Genomic DNA, 16637 nt, shown 5'->3' with positions numbered 1-16637 from the left:
CCAATACTGATAAGTTTGGCCAAGCCAGAAGGACTCATGAGTTTTTTCACCAACACGCAAAGGTTTTACACAAACAATTTGGAATATTGCTGCTCAAGGAATCGTCTCAACCTGTCCACAATGTCAGGATATGATTGGTGGATTGGGTCCTGGTGTTAACCCTCGCAGCCTAGGGCCTCTGCAATTATGGCAAACTGATGTGATTATCGATGACCCTTTTGGTCACTTCAAATGCCTTCATGTAACTATAGATACCTTTTCGGCCATGGTTTGGGCCACTCCTATGACAAGCGAAGGGTCTCGTTTTGTCATTTGACACTGGCGAGGCTGTTTTGCTGTAACGGGCTTGCCTCAGGAAATCAAGACAGAAAATGGGTCAGGTTATATAGCCCAATGAACCCAAGATTTCTTGGCTCTTTGGGGAGTGAGGCATAGCACGGGCATTCCAGGTAACTCTACCGGACAAGCCATAATTGAAAGAACACATCAGGTACTGAAAGGGCTGCTCGATAAACAAAAAACGGGAGAGGATGGGCTGAGCCTGCAGGACAGAGTACTGAAAGCAGTTTATGTTATGAATCATCTATGGTTAGTAGGTACTCGCAGTGACTCACCAGCGTTAACACATTACTCAGGTTTGCAGCAGGATTCTAAATTGATACAGCACCGACCAAAAGTACGTTTAAAAATCCTATGTCAGGGTCATGGGAAGGACCTGTGGAGTTATTAATGGGGGAAGGGGTTATGCTTGTGTCATTATAGATAAAGGACCCCGATGGATACCAGCGAAATGGATTTGCCCTTGGCTTGAGAAGGACACTCCGATCCCTAATATTACCGATAATTAAACATTGTTTCTTTTTTTTTACTTTAGGTGTTGCTGCTGCTCAAGCTCTGGTTATGCTTAATAAGTTGAGATGTTGGACAGTCAAACAGTTAAATCAAATATTCACTGATGTAGATAGTATTAGACATAGTACATTGCAGAATAGAACTGTTATAGATTTTTGTTATTGGCACATGGGCACGGGTGTAAGAATTGTGAAGGGAGCTTTGTAATTACTATTAGCCATTACTGTATTGCTTTGTGTTATTCCATATATAATGAAATAGGCCATCCGCTTGGTGGAAAACATAGAAAAAAAGGGTTTGGCTGGTGCAAGAAGAAAAAGGGGGAATTGTTGTAATATATTTGAACCCTGTTAGTGTGCCCCAGCCAAACCACCTTCAGTTATTCTTATCAGAGCCCTCAGGAATTCATCAAGGTTACTGAAATGTAAACTGCACTAAATTGGGAAAGAAGAAGCTGAGAAGCAGAATACCAAGACAGCAAGAAATAGATAAAGAAGGACTGTGCCGCACTGGACTAGAACCAATCATATTTTCTGAAAAGTGCATGCAGGGCGCGTGGACAAGATAGAGGGACCAATCAAGTAATGTGTGATCGTGTGTACAGTAGTTGTAAAATGCATAAGTAGAGTGTAATGTAAACAATAAATGGCTTCTGCGAAATCACATTGATTCATTGTTCAGAAGTCCTGAGCTCCCGCAAGCATGTTGCAAACTGCCTGCCATTCTTGTTACATCAAAGACCATGAGCATACTGCAGTGCAAAGCACTCAAAAGATGCACTAATTCAATGAATGAAGATACACTCCTGTTGGAGGTTAGGATTTTTCCTTTTTTTTCTTTCTCTCATGGAATTTTTCTCCCATTTGTTGCCTAAGAGATGGGAACAACGGATACTTAAGAGACAAAAGATGTGGCCAGGGAAGGGGGAAGGGGTGCAGTTTGCTATAATCTCTTAGCTGGGGGGTTTTCTCTTGGGAAAGGCAGAGATACCTCGAGATTTTGGCTGGGGGGTGAGGGACTGGGATCAGCTCCTCTCTGTCTCTCTCTCAGGATCAGAGTGGAGACAGGTGGGGTTTTGGTGCTGGACTGTTGCTGCCCAGAGGATTTGCTCCCACTGCAGAGTTTTTGTGCTCCCACTGCAGAGTTTTTGTCCCCCCCGCTTCTCCTTATCGTGGGTGAGCCTTTGCATGCAAGAGCAGCTGTTGAACTGGGACCTTTTCAACACATGACCTCACTGAGAAGGGGACCCCGACCCCCAACCCCCAACCCCCTCCAGAGGGAGTGTCTTCCGGCTGCTTGCGGAAACCTGTCTGCCACTGCCCAGCCCCGCTGTTTTCTGCTGCTGCTTCGGGCTTTTTAGTTACAGTTTAACCTGACATCCTGTGTCCGCCCAGCCTCCCCGTGGCTCCTGCTATGGCTTCGGAGGTTTTGCTACACTTTGTTTGCCACCCCGGGCATGCTCCCCTCGGCAGTTCCAGCCTGCTGCTCCAAGGTCCCAGCTACAGTCTATTTCACCATCTGGATGGGCACCGGGACCAGCTGCCCCCCGTGAATTTGCAAAGGAAGCCCCTTTTCTATCTCTTCTGCCGGCTCACCCCCCATTACCGTGTGGACAGGCAGCTGAGCTCGCAACACAGCACCCCCTGCAGCTGTGGGGGAATCATTGCACCTGCCCTGCCCAGCCGGGAACCAAAAGTGCCCCTGCCGGCTGTGACCATAACTACACCAAAGGAGAAAGTGCTTGACAGCCCAGAGAGGCTGTTATTGGGTCTCTGTTTTTTCCTGTTTGTTGTTGCTGTTGGTTTTGTTTGTTTGCCTTGTTATATATATGTATTTATATATATATTCTAGTAAAGAACTGTTATTCCTTCTCCCATATCTTTGCCTGAAAGCCCCTTAATTTCAAAGTTATAATAATTTGGAGGGTAGGGGGTCATATTTTCCATTCCAAGGGAGGTTCCCGCCTTCCTTGGCAGGCACCTGTCTTTCAAACCAAGACAACTCCCCAGAAAAAAAAAGACTCAGCTGTATGAATCCTACTCAGCTCAGGAACCCCTGCTGTAGTTTTAAAGCTGCTTCATCCTCCAAGAGGAGAAACTATTTTTGTCTTTTCTATTGCTTAAAATAAAGCAAATAGCTACACACGCAGCCAGAAACACTGGAGGGGAGGGGCATAAAAGCCTCATAAAATGTATTTTTTCAAAGTAATTTCAAAGCATCCATTTTCAAGTAAATTAATTTTAGTCATGACTAATGTAAATTTGACTATATTAATTTGATTTCCTGTTAGGTCTATATTAACTCAGTTCATATTTTGAGATGTCTTTTATAAATTCTTCTGTTACAACATGGCTAACAATAAAACCCCAGAATCCACACTTCAGTCTGCCATCTTCCTTCAACACATTTCACAAATGAATACTACAACAGGAGGAAATAAGTAAATATAGTTTGCTGTTTTAACTTCAGTTTTTGTTGTAATGAGTGCATCGCCTGAGGTTTCATAGATACAGTAAGAAAAAACATAAAAGGTCTTTACTATAGACTTACATAACTGCTCACCATCTTTACTCATATTTTCTGGGGAAAACTCAAAGAAAGATGGGAATAAACAAAAGTACAATTTCATATTAAAGCAAGCCCCTTTGACACTTCTGCAAAGTATATTAAATGCATTTTTAGACTTCTTGACACTTCTAGCTGACTGATGAGAAGATTCAAGGAAACTGTGAAATACTCTGTTCGTTTTTAATACAACGTGTAAAAGATACGGTAACACAGACTATGAAGTACTAGGCTTGAATCAGGCAATAAGACTCACTTGAGAGGGTGTGCTTGTTAGCTCCATCTTTTCTTGGGATTTTTCCTTTGCTAGTCGTGCAGCGTCTTTGAATTCCTGAAATTTTTCTGCAAACTGAAGGTACACGTTCAAAAAAAAAAAGGAAAAAGAGAAAGAGTAGGTGTGAAGTTGTTATATTACATGCAGAACAGAATGCTGCAGTTAATATTTTACAAAGTCAAATTCTGACAGTAGAATTTTTTAAATTTTTCTCATTAGATATTTATTTAATATAGCTACACAGTGACATACCTTTCAGACATAATGTACTCTGTTTATATGACAGGAAATTTATGATGCAACAAAGTTTTATTTGTTGCTGATAGTGTTTAAAAAAAACACCTCATACGGCATATAATCATGATAAGATGCCTTGCACAGCTACTTTCAGATTCAGGTTTTACTGTTTTCTTGACAACAAATGATCTGGTTCTGAAACCCACTATGGTCACTATTAGCCTAGAGCCTTCAATGGGCTTCATTCTTTCATGACTGAAACAATATCAATTTCTTCCCAAATTTTAACAGCATTTATCATTTTGGTAGCTAATTTAGAAAGCAGCAGTAGGAATATTGAGTCAAGTTCATTTCTTGATTGTTGTTTGACATGAATCAAGTTAATAAATTACTTGAACTGAACACTCGAATATACCAAACACTAAATTCAAGAATTTCACATTGAAATGCCTTATGAAGCTTGATTTCTCTGCTACACGTACATCTTACAGAAAATAGCTAAAGCAGCAATTTAGAAATATATGCAGTTTTAAAATTGATAAATTAAATCAATTTATTAGGAATTGGGCCTAGATTCTCTGGCTAGAGAAAAATTTGGCTTCATAGACCTCAGCTTGATACTATACTAACTACTATAGTAACTAAACATTCATTTTGGCTTCTACTGCTTTTATACAGAACATGATCTTATTATGATCAGTTCAAGACTGAAATTATTCTGCAAAAACACTGGAAACTTCACCAACACCTTCTAAATCTCTCCAGCAGCAGCATAAAAAGAAATTGTTTTGCACTGCATGTATTCAAAAGGGATGAAGACTACCTTTGTTTAACTCAATCTCCTCAACTATTTTCAATCAGAACTTCACTTGCTGTTCAAGATCTAAAAAACCTAGTTTTTGAGGAAGTATCATTTCTTACCACTGGTATCCTATATTTTGTCTGTCAGGTTATTTAAAAGCATGTTTCCTAAATATAGAAGGAGACAAAATATACCATCCAGAAACTCTAATTCAGTATCAAAAAAGGTCTCAGAACAGATAATAAAATTGGCAATAGATGACCAGAACTTCATTATACTTATTTAAGAGTTGTAGATAGACCACAAAATCTAATGGATAGCCTATTATTTAAATCAGCTTTAGGACCAGAGGATTGGTAAGTGAGCAAACATAATGTTGAGATTTAGAATGGCTGAAGACATAGAAGGCAGTAAATAGAATCTTCTGTATCACAGTAGTAGAAATTGTTAAAAAAAAATAAAATTAGTGTATTGGGTTTGCATGGCCAGGTTTTCAAAGCCAATGCCAGATGGCTCCAGGACAGACCCAGAGCTGGCCAGAGCCAAACCAATCAGAAATGGTGGTAATGCCTCTGTGATAACATATTTAAGAAGGTAAAAATGTTATTGCATGGAGGTAATTGCACTCAGAGAAGAGAGGACTGAGAATATGCGAAATGAACAACTCTGCAGACACCAAGGTCAGTGGAGAAGGAGGGGGAGGAGATGCTCCAGGTGCTGGAGCTGAGATTCCCCTGCAGCCCGTGGTGAGGACCATGGTGAAGCAGCTGTGCCACTGCATCCCATGGAGGACTATGGGGATGCAGACATCCACCTGCAGCCTGTGGAGGAGACCCATGCTGGAGCAGGTGGATGTTCGAGAGAGGGCTATGAACCTGTGGGAAGCCTGCACTGGAGCAGTGTTGGGGAAGATGAAACAGGAAAGCCTTATAAATATGATTGCCTGACAAAAGATTTTGGGAATATGAAAACTATAAGCGACATCGAAATGAAGGCTACCTTTGAGATACCAAGTCTTAGTTACTGAACAACTGGAAAACAATGGTATGGCCAACTGAAGGTAATCCCCTCTTGATTGAACAATACCCTCTGCTTGCAGGCAGGTCCAAGGGTCAGAGCAGACCCTACTAGCTCAGCAGAAGGGGTCCAAAGAGTAGTTTTTAGGAGTTAAAATGTAACACTCCATGGTAATATAAGAACTCTTATAGGCTGTATGTAAATGCTATAGGATTTGTATCTTGTACTAGATTGGCTAGTGAAAATTAGAATATTCAGTACAGAAGATGATTTATTGTATTGTAACGAGAACTTCGGCCCTTTTTACTTACTACCCCCTTACTTACTCTCTCTTCGCTCACTCTTACTCCGCTCTTACCTACTTGCTCTTACTTTTATATTCTTGCTCTCTTGGGCCTGCTCCGAGCTGTGGCTGGCAGCTCTAAGCAGTGCCCCTGTACCCACGCCCTTTGCAATAAACTGCATGTTCCAAGATCTGACTTCAGAGATCTCTCGTCTCTGTCCGTCCCGACCGTCCAACCCACCCAAGCTCCTACAGAGCAGGCTCCTGGACAGGCACCTGTGGACCCATAAAGAGAGGAGTCCACACTGGAGCAGGTTTCCTGGTAGGACTTGTGACCCTGTGGGGGACCCATGTTGGAGCAGGCTGTGCCTGAAGGACTGCACCTCATGGAAGAGGAGCCCATGTTGGAGCAGTTTGTGAAGAACTGTAGCCCATGGGAAAGACTCACACTAGAGCAGTAGGATGGACTCACATTGGAGAAGTTAATGGAGAACTATCTCCTGTGGGAGGGACCCTATGGTGCAGCAGGGGAAGGACTACTCCCTGAGCAGTGGGAGAAACCACAGGTGATGAACTGACCATAACCCCCATTCGACATCTCCCTGTGCTGCTGGGGAAGGAGGTAGAGCTGGGAAGGAGGGAGGGGTGGGGGGAAGGTGTTTTCAAGGGTCTTATTTTACTTTTCATGATCCTGCTCTGGTTTTGTTAGTAATAAATTCCAGTAATATCTCTAAGTTGAGCCTGTTTTGCCCGTGATGGTATTTGATGAGTGATTGTAGAAGTTTGGTCCAAAATACTCATTACTATTTACCTTCTGTGAGATAAGAATTAGGAGAAAGCAAAGCAGGCACAAAACTTGAAAGAATAAAAAGAAGTTTATTAACAGACCTAAAAGAAGGAAAGGAAAAAAAAAAAATCATGCCACACCTTCAGAACACTTCTCCTCCCCCCACCTTTCTCCCTTCTCCCACCGTAAAAAGACAACCCTTGGGATGTTCAGTCAGTTTACCACTTCCATAATAACCTTGTTCAGTTCGCTTAGGGAGAGGAGTCTTTCTTGCTCATGCTATAGAGACATCCCCACAAGAAATTCTCTCATGGCTTCAGTATCATGAGACAGCTTCCCGGGTTGGTTCTCTGCTCGCATGTGAGAGTCCCTTCCCCCAACTTTACAGCTTTTCCCACAACTGCTTTCGAGGTTGCTTGATCTTGAGCTACTGGGGTACCATTTTAAGGTTGAGCTGTTCAAAAACAAAAGTTCTCTTCACCCATCTCTGGGAGCATTTTATCTCTAAGAATAGAGGCCCTCCCCTTTTCCTGGGAGACAAGGGTCTTCGTCATCTTCATTTCTAGGACTATCTCTGGGAGTATCTCTAGGAACAGAGGTCTTCTCCTTCCAATTGGAGCAAGAGTCCTCATCACTTCCATCTCTCCCTATTCAAACTTCTCATCAAATTACAGCTGCTTCAGCATTTGCTTATTCCAACACAGGTGCTTTTGCTCACAAGTTGAACTCTCCACCCCCATGCCTTCATGAAATTACAACGGGTACTCTGATATATCATAGTCCATCACCACCATAGCTTTACAACAGAATTTCAGCTTTAAGCATCTCCTCTTTCTCCTCCCTCAGGATTTCAGCTCTTCTTTCTTTACTTAATGTCTGCAGGCTCCATCTGTTCTGGAGGAAACTTACAGCACTAAAAGGGTTAATCTCACCTGGGCCTTGCAGCTGGAATTTTGCTTATTGCTGTAGGTCACATGATCTTTGCCAGACAGCAGAGCAGCTTCAGCTGAATCTTTGGCCACACTGGAGGGGGCGGAGCAGGGCCGTGCTGTCTGCACGTAGCAGGGCTGTGGGGGGGCCACGGGTGGAACAGGGCCTCACGGCTCCAGGATGGCTGTGTCCCAGCCCAGGCCCAGCCTGAGCAGGTCCTGGCCCAGACTCGGCAGGGCCCGGCAGGGCCCACTGGGCCCTGTACCGGCCCAGCCCAGTTACCTGTGCCCCAGCCAGAAGCAAGAGAGAGCGCTTCCCAGGGTTTCTCCATTCTTAAATGTGGACCACAGAGGTGGTCAAAATTCTAAGTGGCTTAAAAAATTTTCAATATTCGAACTAGCCAGTTGATAGGTTCTGTCAGGTCATAAAGAAAGCTGTAAGCACCTCTTTGCAAGACTTACTTGCGGGGCTATGCTTGCTAACCCATGACAGTGATCTCTCCCAGTCCTTATCTCAATTCATGAGCCCTTAGTTATATTTTCGCTCCTCTGTCCAGTTGTGGAGGGGAGTGAGGGAGCAGCTTTGGTGGTTGTCTGGCAGCCAGCCAGGGTCAAACCACCAGAAATAGATAAATTGATAACATTCTAAGAAAGAGCCAACAAGTCTAACGTAGTGGAAATATTAAAAAAATTACTAGAATTCCCTGAGGCAATATCTTGATAAAATTATTAAATAACAAAGATGATATCTCATTATATGAAAGGAAGGGTTCTCTGGAGGATTAAAAATTTAAGGAAGAGGTGGAAAAATTGTGGGGGGAGACTACAGGAGGATCTCACTAGTACCTGTGCTAGTCTTTTTGGCACTTAGCATATTCTAGTTATTTGGAATAAATCATGCCAACTAATTCAAAGGTATAAAACAGATAGCAATCCTGACAAGGAATATTTCTTTCCATACAGCAGGATGCTATCAAAAGCACAGATTTATATTCTGTTTCAGAAATTAGCCTCAGATTTCTCTAAATATCATAGGGCATTCTGTTTCTCCTACTACAGCAGCAAGAGGGACTCTGCTCAGAAATCCTGATCTTGTGAAAAGAATATCCTTCAACATAAGAATCATCTTTTAGGTATCACTGACTTTTGCCTGAGTCCTGATAGAACAATCTTGAGGTGAATTTGTGGTCTGACATTGAGAAAAGGTCTAAAGAAGATAAACAAATGTTTAATTAATTTTCTTCTATACTGTTTGCATATGAAGTTGATTAGAGTGACTTTATACTGGATAGTCTTGCTCCACTAATTCTCACAGTCTCAATAATCGTCCAGAAAAAGGTTACCACTGTTTCACTCTACCCTAGTAATCAGTTTAGGGGGACAAAGGCACATGAACCAAAGAGGAATGGTCCAAAATTCAAACACTTGATATATGCTTTGGAAATCTGCTTGTTTAGAGCAGCATTGCTAAGCAGACAATGATCTGAGAATAACCAGCTTATTAGAAGACATGACTTATTACCTCTGCTCTGATTGTTTGCTTCATTAACCTGTTGATGTCAGACACAGACTAGACTACATTTTTTGAGGTTTGCACTCTGTCTTTTGTTCCCTGGAACTTGAAATATTTCATCGGGGCCCAAAGACATTGCTGCAAAAGAAATTACATACAACACAGCTGTTCACTTTGGGACTTTGATAAACCAAGTACAGAAAAAAGTTTCAGAATCAACTTTTAAGGCAACTTCTAGAAGCAACCTGTTTCTGAACAAAACCATTAATATAGTTTTTTTTTGCTAGCACTACTCTAATATCCAGTAGTACCTTATTAGATTTCATGTCCTACAATGCTAGGTGTACTAAAGAGCACACTGGTAAATCTGACTATAGTGCCAGTGCACAGAAATGAGACACAGTAATATGAGCTGAGACACAAGAGAATAAACAGAAGACAGGTGATTTCTCAGAAGCTGCACAGCAGATCCAGGATTTCTAATTCAGTTTTTCTGATTCCAAGATGAATATATCTACCAACTCCAGCAGTTGAATAATTGTTTATTTTCCCTCCATCAAATATGCTTGTTAATTTCACAATAACACAAAAAATTTTGCCTTTATAAATTTTAGTAGCATTTATCAGCAATTTTAATTCACATGAAAATCACAATTTTATAATTAAGATATAATACAAGGGAAACAGTTTACTGAAAAGGTCCTGAAGATTCATCACCATAAGCTTCTGAAAAGGCCCGTGACTCAGAATTTTTCTCAATAAATCTGTGTTTTTTTCATAAATCACAACAATCTGAGTAACTGCTAATCAAACGCACTTAAAATACTGTAGCTTTTCAGATTATTTTTTCAACAACAATGTAAAGTTTTGAGCCAAGGGCATACTGAAAACTTCTAGACATCAGTATGAGGGCAGCAAAAGACTGGGACTGAAACAAATGCAGTTAAGAAGGAAGTAAGTATCTCTTGGGGAGAGCAAGGAAAGAGTGAAGGAAAGGACAGATGAAAAAATCAAAATGTTTTCACTGACAAGGACAACCCAGTGTTGAAAGGCAGGGAAACACAGGCTATGAATGACTACAGCATGATACTTGGCCGCCAAAGAAGCATTCCATGGCTAAGAAAAACAAGTTAATATATGTTGGGGTTCTTCTCCTCTGCCATGGGGTCCTGGGAGAGGGGACCCTGGGGTAGAGGCACGGGGTTTTCCCTGCTCCCTGGTCACATGTACCCTAATCCCATTCCCCATTGGTTATTTTGTGTTCCCCTGTGCAGGGAAGACCCTGGTTGTCCTGTGATTGCTCAGTTCTTGGGCTGGACCCTGGCCATGCGTCTGGAGAATAAAAATCTCTGAAAAACATCTATCAAGAATCAGTCCCTATTTCTTTCCATGGGCTTTGCTGTCTATACATGTTGCAGAAATCCCCGCTGCAACAAATATATGAGAGATAAACTAAATTAGGATTTATACTAAATCCTTTGAAATATTAAATAAATTATTAGCATGCTGGCAAGCAAGTGCCTCTAGGACATACACATCAATTTAAATAGATGACAAAGTTTCTAAGTTCACTAAAGCAATGCCCTGTGCACAAATGCATATGCATATACTCAATATCACTCAGAATTTCCTGTGTGTGATGCTTCATAGAAATGAAAGCAATCAGATTACGAAAGGAAGAAGTCTTACAAGCATATCACACTGTCCAAATAAAGCAGATTTACTGATTCTTTTTTTAATGGTTTTCTGACAGGACCATGCTTATCCTTGGACAGTGATAATTACTTTCTCAAAAGGGCCTGTATGATTTCTTTGTTTATTTTGGGTTTTTTAATAAAAAGCCAATCATTATTCTTTACTCAAACATTTATTATACATTCATTTTTATTGCATTTGTATTTCCAGATCTTTTGTATATTTCAAAGACGAAAATTCTCTGCTTAATGTAGAAACATGTTTTCACACTGAAAATGGAATTCTTCATCTGGAGAAAAACAACACTGACTTTTACAGGTTCCTGGACTCATCTACCAAAGTGGTATCAATAACAGTAGGGATTGTAGAAAGGGTGCTCACAGGAACCCTACCATGACTTTAGGTAAAAGGAGTTACTGCTTTCCTTGGATTAAGGTAGACTTCCCTCCTGCACAAGCGGACCAGAAAAAAACTCATAGGGAACTCGGTTTCTTTAGTAAAACTGTCAACTTTTGTATTCCAACAAAAAAAAAGTAATTTTCTTTTATATTGAATATTTTTCACATTAGCTTTATTTAAGCTTGCACATGTTGAAATATCTGTAATTTGATGCTCTACACAGCAAAAAAAGTGAAAGTGAATGTGGCTTAAAAGACAAAAATGCATCAGAAAACTATCAACAATTGTTTTCTTGGAGGTTTAACACAGAAGAAACAATACATAGTCTACGCTTTTAAATTCTATAGTGAAAAACTGTAATGAAAGAACAACTTTAAGAGAAACTTAACAGAACCTAACAAGTGAATACCTAGTGTAGTGGTTTGGTCCAAAATACTCATTACTGTTTATCTTCTGTGAGATAAGAATTAGGATAAATGCAAAGCAGGCACCAAACTTGAAAGAATATAAAGAAGTTTATTAACAGACCTAAAAGAGGGGGGAAAAAAATTATACCATACCTTCAGAACTCTCCTCCTTCCCCCACCTTCCTCCCTTCTCCCACTGACAATGTAAAAAGACAACCCTTAAGATGTTCAGTCTGTTTACCACTTCCATAATAACCTTGTTCAGTCCATTTAGAAAGAGAAGTCTCTTCTTGCTCGTGCTATGAAAACAGTATCACAACGAGACAGCCGCCCACTTCCAAATATTGTTCAGTCCATTTAGGAAGAGGAGTCTCTCTGCTCGCATGTGACTCCCTTCCCCCAACTTGCAGCTTTTCCCGCAACTGCTTTCGAGGGTCCACTCTTGAAGTTTTTGGGGTACAATTTTAAGGTTGAGCCGTTCAGAAACAAAAAACAGAGGCCCTTCTCCTTCCCTGGGAGCAAAGGGTCTTCCTCATCTTCATCTTTAGGACTATCTCTGGGAGCATCTCTAGGAACTGAGGTTTCTCCTTTCCCATTTGGAGCAAAAATCCTCATCTGGTCCATCTCTCCCTGTCCAAACTTCTCATGAAATTACAGCTGCATCAGCATCTGCCTATCTCAGCGCAGGTGCTTTTGCTTGCGAGTTGAACACTCCACCCCCCATATCTTCATGAAATTACAATGGGATACTCTGATATATCATAGCTTCACAACAGAATTTCATCTTTAAGCATCCCCTCTCTCTCTTCCCTAGGGTTTTCAGCTCTTCACAGCAATAAAAGGGTTAATCTCACCTCGGCCTTGCAGCTGGAATGTGGCTTATCGCAGTGGAGAGGGGGGAGAGCCAAGCCGCTCTGGCTGCCCACAGCAAGGCAGTGGGGGGGTTCCACGGATGGAACAGGCCCGTCGGCTCCAGGATGGCCGTGGCCCGGCCCGGCCTAGCCCGAACAGGGCCTGGGCCGGGCCCACGGGACCCCCACACGGGGCCTGCAGCCACCTGTCCCAGCACCGGAAATGAGAGAGAGAGCTTGGGGGAATTTGTCTATTCTTAAGTGTGTATCACAGAGGCGGTCACAATTTTAAGTGGCTTAAAGAATTGTCCATATTCAAACTGGCCAGCTGATAGGTTCTGTCAGGTCATGGGGGGAAGCTGTAAGGAGAACATCACTTCCGAGACTCAGCTTGTTAACCTATGACACTTAGAAAGAATTATCAGCATACACTCTGACAACTTGAATCTCCCTACCCTCCTTAATCAGTTAAAAGAAAATTCATAGGCAACAAAGTGTTATAACAATTTTGTCTTGTCTTTTTATAAGAATGGATACAGAACATTTATTGTAAACTATTTTCAAACAACAACAGTAGTGAGAAGAGTCTAGATACAACCAGCAAAAGTATTTGATTCTTAAGTTGTTTGATTGGCCAAATAGTTGTCATTGGTCATACTTACTTTTGAAAGGTGATGTTCAGATGAAAATCCCAAACCATAGACTGTATTTGCTCTGCTGTCTGCCCATTGGCCAAACTTCTGGGATGTTTTTGTAAATGTCATGTTGGGGGTGATAGTGCTATTTATTATTGCCTGAAAAAAAAATAATAGTGGTAAAAAAGGGGCTCTGTGGTTTTGATTTTTTTAAAAGTTTACTCAATCATTGAAAATGCCAGTGTTATAGGCAAGGATCTGTGTACACTGAGACAAACTTGCAACTAGGGAACAATTTCTAATTCAATCACAGCTAAAATTATAAAGCATATATTGGCATACATTCTTTAAAAGGAGCAAAAGGGGAGGGGCATCTGTTTGCAATTGCAAGTAGTCATTGAATAGACAGCAAATCTAAAAAAATTCCTTTAAAGCATCCACATAGGCGAATACAATCAGAATAGAAGAACTAGTGAGGTTGTCTTTTGTCTCAAAAGTGTATTTCTTTGTTCCCTAAAGCAATGCCTCTCAAGATCCATTGTAAGTTCCACAGTTGCATTCCCCCTGTTGCATATGCAATACTCACTGGAAAACATGTAATAAAACAAGAAGCACAATTTATTTTTAAATTTTTTTAGTGTACAAATCTGTTTTTCATTTATGCACACACAAACATGACTAACAGGGTCATACACCAACTACAGAAGAAGAGCTACTCTTAGAATAATTTTTCTTCTCTCATTCTTGTTATGTACAAGCTGAAAGTACGTCTTCCAGAATACAGCTTCTGCTAATGCAAATAAAAAATGACCTCTATTCAATTTATATGCTGGTTCCACTAAAACCAACTAAAGTTTTATCATGCATTTCAACAGTACTTGCATCACATTAAAGTTTGTCTAACGTTCTAAATCTGTGACGGGGAACTGTCCAGTTGACTTAGAGTATGCCAGGATAAAATCTTATAAGGACACCAATGGGTTACATTTAACAAAAAAAATTATGGTTATTACAGTTATAACCAGCCAACATGAACAAGAAAGACTAGCCATAAAACCAGATATATGTATTGGAAGTGAAATGCAGGCATGCTTTCTCATCTGTCTGGTGCTACTAAGAGTTTCAGTCACATTTCTTAAATAATTCACAGCCCTTTTAATAAAACTCTGGTTAATAGGTGCTTTGTAAAAACCATGTGAAAGACAATGTCCTTAAAACTTCCCAGAAAACAGCATACACTGTGAGCACAACAGTTCAGGATGAATATTTCTTACATGCTGTTGTGGTTTAACCCCCAGATGTCATACTAAGTACCACAGTTGCTTGTTTCCCTTCCCCCACCCCCCCCCCCACTACTACCCTGGTGGGATGGAGAAGAGAATCAGAAAAAGGTAAAACCCATGGGTTAAAATAGGAACAGTTTAATAATTGAAAAAATAAAATATTTTAATATTACTACTACTAATTATAATAATAATAATTGCAATTAAAAGGAAAGGGTGAGAAAGGAATAAGACTCAAAAAGAACAAGTGATGCACAATACAGTTACTCACCACCCACTGACTGATGCCCAACTAGTCCCCAAGCAGTGATCGGCCCATCCCAGCCAACTCCCCCAGTTTATATACTGAGCATGAAATTCTAAGGTATGGAATAGTCCTTTGGCCAGTTCGGGTCTGCTGTCCTGGCTATGCTGATGCCCAAAACTAGGCAAGAAAATAAAACTCTATAGCACAGAACAGGTGTTTGTTTATTCAGCGCTGGCAGTGAGGGGGATCTCTGCCAAAAACTCAGTCAATCTTCTTTAGCCTTCAGTTACATTTTAAAAGTCCTTCTACCCAATGTCACAATTACAACATATCATTAGCATACTCATATTTGCATAAAGCTGTGTCATCAGTTTGTTGCTTTCACACATGCATCAGTTCCTTCTGTGGTGGTTGTCAGTCTTCTGGTGGTCTTTTGATGAAGACTTGTATAGTCTTCCTCACGTTTGAACTTTTTACCTCTATCTTCAGCACATGCCTGGTGCTTCTTGTTTTTCAGTCTAACTTATTTTTAGCTAAGTTTGCAGTTTGCAAGTTCCGTTAAAACTTGCTATCTTGCTTTTGATGGGCATGTTATCTCACTTGCTTTGCTATCTTGTTCTGCTATCTTGCTTGTTTTACCTGCACATCTTGTTACAATGTTATTTGTGGTTAACCTTTTGTTACATACCACTTAGGTTTCAATGCTCCCTCCCATCTGTCAGAGACCGAAGATCTTTGCCCGTTATGGCAAAACCGTATAACAAAGCTGCACCACCAAAGCCCACCCTGAATGGGCCTCCTGACTGAAACCCTGAACTGTGAGTTAAACTGCCTAAGGCTATTCGAGATAAGAAAAAGTGACACTATTGTTGAAAGGATCTCAGGTATGGGAAGTAATGGCTAAGGCTGGGACAGCATTCACAGGACACCCCAGCCCAGCAGCTTGGCGGTGGAGGCCATAGTCCCAGGCTTATCTGTTGCCAGGTTTGCACAGACTCTCCCCCAACCCAGGGGGGAGGAGAGGTTTTGGGTGTGTGGCTTAACCTCTGGTCAGAGGCAGTGAACGCCTGTTGGGGTTCCTCCCCCCTGTCATGGGGTCCTGGGAGAGGGGACCCTGGGGTAGAGGCATGACCTACAGGGTCTCCCTGCTCCCTGGTCACATGTACCCTAATCCTGTTCGCCATTGGTTGTTTTGTGTTCCCCTGCTGTGGGAGGACCCTGGTTGTCCCGTGATTGCTGGGTTCTTTGGCAGTCCCCCAGCCATGTGGCTGGAAAATAAAGATCTCTGAAACTTCTATCAAGAATCGCTCCTTATTTCTTTCCACGGGCCTCTCTGTCTATACATGTTGCAGAAATCCCCGCTGCAACAAACGCCCATCCTCCCTTGCCCAGACCAGCTCAGCTTCGGGGCCCCTGTTTGGGTTAGGATTTTTCCTTTTGTTTCTTTCTCTCATGGAATTTTGTCCCATCTGTTGCTAAGAAACAATAACTATTGATACTTAAGAGAACAAAAGATGTGGCTGGGAGGAGGAGTGGGAAGGGTGCAGCTGGCTACTCTCTTTACCTGGGGGGTTTTCTCTTTGGAAGGGCAAAGATACCTCGAGATTTTGGCCAGGTGGTGAGGGGCTGGGCTTGGGTCCTCTCTCTCTCACTGATATAAGCGGCTTAGATTTCAGGGGTTAAGTGTTGTGGGTACTGCTAGTATGGCAAAACTTTGCAGCTGCTTGCTAAACAATGTATCGCTGAACATTTGCTATGCCGGCCAGGTAAAAGGGAGGGATGCAGGAGAGAATAAGGGTAGGATGCCAGACCATTGACAAGAGGAAGAAATTGTGACCAAAGATCCTGCTTTTGGACCCTG

General features: G+C 41.5%; 1 protein-coding gene across 1 annotated transcript in view; it reads right to left on the bottom strand.

Moving 5' to 3' along the window:
- The window catches only part of LOC309584591 (homer protein homolog 1-like), a gene marked incomplete at both ends in the record, with an annotated part of 390758 nt that overhangs the window by 205044 nt on the left and 169077 nt on the right, over window positions 1–16637 (bottom strand). Inside the window, 2 exons of the mRNA XM_082300685.1 lie at window positions 3674–3766; window positions 13274–13405. Coding sequence (XP_082156811.1) covers window positions 3674–3766; window positions 13274–13405 — 225 coding nt within the window. The remainder of the gene's footprint in view (window positions 1–3673; window positions 3767–13273; window positions 13406–16637) is intronic.

The sequence above is a fragment of the Coloeus monedula genome, assembly GCF_965178545.1.
Source record: "Coloeus monedula genome assembly, chromosome: W".
NCBI classification, from domain to species: domain Eukaryota; kingdom Metazoa; phylum Chordata; class Aves; order Passeriformes; family Corvidae; genus Coloeus; species Coloeus monedula.
This window is presented reverse-complemented; position numbering and strand designations above follow the sequence as displayed.